Source organism: Ziziphus jujuba, chromosome 8 (assembly GCF_031755915.1).
Source record: "Ziziphus jujuba cultivar Dongzao chromosome 8, ASM3175591v1".
Lineage (NCBI taxonomy): Eukaryota > Viridiplantae > Streptophyta > Magnoliopsida > Rosales > Rhamnaceae > Ziziphus > Ziziphus jujuba.
In genome coordinates this window covers 4,717,640-4,721,313 of record NC_083386.1, presented here as the reverse complement: position 1 = coordinate 4,721,313, position 3,674 = coordinate 4,717,640, and the positions used below count along the sequence as shown (strand labels likewise).

General features: G+C 36.6%; 1 protein-coding gene across 1 annotated transcript; it reads left to right on the top strand.

The window, feature by feature from the left end:
• Positions 1–373: 373 nt before the first annotated feature.
• LOC107404195 (aspartyl protease AED3) lies at positions 374–3,423 on the top strand. Its single transcript, XM_016011146.4, has 3 exons — positions 374–1,005; positions 1,591–2,065; positions 2,661–3,423. The coding sequence occupies exons 1-3, from the start codon at positions 532–534 to the stop codon at positions 3,017–3,019; spliced, it is 1,308 nt and encodes a 435-aa protein (XP_015866632.3). The 5' UTR covers positions 374–531; the 3' UTR covers positions 3,020–3,423.
• The last annotated feature ends 251 nt before the right edge of the window (positions 3,424–3,674 follow it).

Here is a 3,674-nt window from a genome sequence, read left to right as displayed (position 1 = left end):
ATATTATTTTACATCAACCACAATAAGTAAAAGAGCATATACCAAAACCGGGTCAAATGCCGTTCATAAACTTAAAAGAGTATAATTATTAATGTCCTTAGAGGATTGTCAAGTGATAAAATCCACTTTTATTTATTTTTTATTTTTATATATATGTATGCAGTTTAAGTTTGGATATTTCCACCTCCAATATCAAACAAAAAAGTAAAAATTGTCTAGACTTTAACTAGTATAACGGCCAAAATACAAAATCAGGGAAATTAAAGTTAAAACAGTAAAAAAAAACATATATATATATATATATATTTATATGCAAGATGCTATAGATTTTTAAGGCATATACCCACAAGCAAACACCAATATAAGAGAAAGGAAAGAGACTTTACAGCCATATGAAAACATATCTATATGACACACTCTACATGGCATATATATATATATATATATATAGGTAGACCATATCACTAAGAACCCACCCACTTCACCAAACTGTTTTTTCCCCACACAAAAACCAAAAACCAAAACCAAGCCATGAAACCTCTACTATTCTCAGCAACCCCACTAGCCCTCCTGCTCATCATCACCACCATTGTCCAAGGGCTAAACCTCAATTGCCAAAACCAGGACAAAGGCTCAACCCTCCAGGTCCTCCACGTATACAGTCCATGCTCACCATTCAGACCATCCAAGCCATTGTCATGGGAAGAGTCTGTCCTCCAAATGCAAGCCAAGGACCAAGCCAGGCTACAGTTCTTGTCCAGCCTTGTGGCGCGTAAGTCCGTCGTGCCGATCGCCTCCGGGAGACAGATTATACAGAGCCCAACTTACATTGTCAGGGCCAAAATCGGCACGCCGGTCCAGACCTTGCTCTTGGCCCTTGATACCAGCAATGATGCTGCTTGGATACCTTGTGCCGGCTGTGTGGGTTGCTCTTCCGCTGCTTTTGCTCCTATTAAGTCCACCTCTTTCAAGAGCTTGGGCTGCCAAGCTCCTCAGTGCAGACAGGTGTGTGTGTTTTGTTTTTTCCTCCCAAAAAAAAAAAAAATTATCTAACGCGCCACCTGTTGGCGCGTTGGTGGATTAGGAGATATTGGATATCCAAAGGGAGGGGTTTATTTTCTCTCTACTAAATATCAATGATTATAGGAAACATCTTTAGTAATTATTTTATTTCTCAAAAGAAAAGTTTCTTCCATTTTAATTTTTTTATAATGTTTTTTACTGAAATGACTTAAAACTTCACGGGTTTTCTTACCCCAAAAGAGGGGGGGAAAAAAAAAAAAGTTCAACGGGTAAAATTGTACAAAAGCTGATGACTATTATTTATTTATTTTTGCTTAAAAAAAAATCACAATTCAAAGTTGTAATCATTAATTTAGCTTATCATATATTTATTTTAAGAAACTTGAAAATTTATCATGAATAATAGGCATTTTTCTAATTTTTGGATTTACATAGTTTTTGGTAACTGGGTTCACGGGAGTGAAAAATACAAGATTTGATTAATTTCATCTTTTTAGTTAAAAAAACAAGAAAGTACAATTCTCAAGGTTATCACTTATACAGTAAAATGCCCCGTGAATTTCACAGGTGCCCAATCCCACTTGCACTGGTACCACCTGCAGTTTCAACTTAACGTACGGTGGCTCTTCCATTGCAGCAGACTTATCCCAAGACACAATCACCCTTGCAAACGACGCCGTTCCAGCCTACACCTTCGGTTGCATCAAAAAAGCCACAGGAAGTTCTTTACCTCCTCAGGGTCTTTTGGGCCTGGGCCGTGGCCCATTATCTCTTCTATCTCAGACCCAAAACCTTTACCAATCCACTTTCTCATACTGCTTGCCTAGCTTCAAGTCCCTAAACTTCTCTGGTTCATTGAGACTTGGACCAATTGGTCAACCTATAAGGATCAAATACACACCATTGCTGAAAAACCCTAGAAGATCTTCACTTTATTATGTTAATCTTTTTGCTATTAGGGTTGGAAGGAAGGTTGTGGATATTCCTCCTGCTGATTTGGCATTCAATCCGACCACCGGTGCCGGGACTATTTTCGATTCCGGTAAAATTTCTCTTACACTTTGATATTATTTTCTCAGAGGTATATATGCATTTTAGATCAAAAGTGGTTTAAAACAAAAAAATGAAAAATGAAATTCCTATTTGGTAACAGTCTAGTGGTGTTTGCACATCTGTTCAAATGAAAGAATTTAATTCAAATAACCTATGAAAAAAACCAAAGAAGTACTTGAAACTATTTGTGGTCCTATATATTAGACCTAGTTGCTTTAAAAGGTACTACTTTAGGTTATTACCCTAAAAATTTGATTTATAACCACTCAAATATTGTCTTACCTTATGTACTTTAGTTTGTCCAATTTTGTCGATTCTCTATGTCAATTTCACATGCAATAGGACAAATCCAAGTCAAAAAAGCTTTGCCCCAAATGGTTTACATTAATGCAACTTCACGTGTTGAGTAATGAGCAAACACGGTGACTTAGATCCAAATCCTCTTTTTTCTGAAATAAATTAATATTTAAATTTAAAAAAAAATAATAATTATGATTTAGTAGATTGCTGTTTTTATTGAAATGGAGGGAATTCAAATTAGATACATGGTATCTAACATGATGGTAAAATTGTTACACTCTCAGGCACAGTGTTCACTAGGCTAGTTGCATCAGCATACACCGCTGTCCGTGATGAATTCCGAAAAAGAGTAAAGCCGAACGCAGCAATAACCACACTGGGAGGGTTTGACACATGCTACTCGGTCCCAATCACCGCACCCACCGTAACATTCATGTTCACCGGGATGAATGTGACACTTCCACCGGACAACCTCCTAATCCACAGCACCGCCGGTAGCATCACTTGCTTGGCTATGGCGGCGGCACCCGACAATGTGAACTCGGTGTTGAATGTGATAGCCAACATGCAGCAACAGAACCATAGGATTCTCTATGATGTGCCAAACTCGAGGCTCGGTGTTGCCCGTGAGCCCTGCACCTAAATTTTTTTTTTGGGTTTTCAAAAGGACTTGTGCTTGGTCTTTAGTTAATAGCTATAGTAGTTTGTTTTTGTTTTTGGCATTATTTTTGGTACAATTTGCTTTATGTCGGTAATGCGGATGGTAAAGAGTGATTTGTGTGGTGGGGTATGAATATGATCAACTTAGGAAGGGTTTTATTTTGCCTAACTGTTTTATATGAAAAATCCAACTCTAAAGTCTTTGTAGTGGGGTCCATGTCACGGGGTTTCTGTAGCTTTTCTGTGGCTATGTCTTTTTAAAGTTATTTTGTTTTTCTTTTTTTTTCGATGATTGCTCATGTAGGTCGTACAATGTCACGGGTTCATTCGCAAGAACCTTACAAATAATTGTCGGTTCAATAAATATAAATTGTTCTCATTTCTACACCTTTTTTTTTTTTTTTTTTTTTGCTTTATATAAAATTTTTGGCTTCGAATATTTGTTAATTAAGGCTAAAACTTTATTTTAATTGGCTTCTCATTTAAAAGATTTTGAAGACACAATTCGAATGTTTTTGAAAATCAACCTTTCAACTTGATTTAATATTCGATCTACTTGAAGTCTTAGATAAAAATGTTTGAATCTTGAATGCATGAGGGATCATGGCATTTGTATGTAACTTTCATCATTGTATAGA

What these genes read in the sequence shown, in the direction of transcription:
- LOC107404195 (XM_016011146.4), top strand. Translation starts at nt 532, where the DNA reads ATGAAACCTCTACTATTCTCAGCAACCCCACTAGCCCTCCTGCTCATC. An exon ending in AAGCTCCTCAGTGCAGACAG is followed by an intron (nt 1,006 to 1,590) that starts GTGTGTGTGTTT and finishes TGAATTTCACAG; the next exon opens with GTGCCCAATCCCACTTGCAC. An exon ending in CGGGACTATTTTCGATTCCG is followed by an intron (nt 2,066 to 2,660) that starts GTAAAATTTCTC and finishes TTACACTCTCAG; the next exon opens with GCACAGTGTTCACTAGGCTA.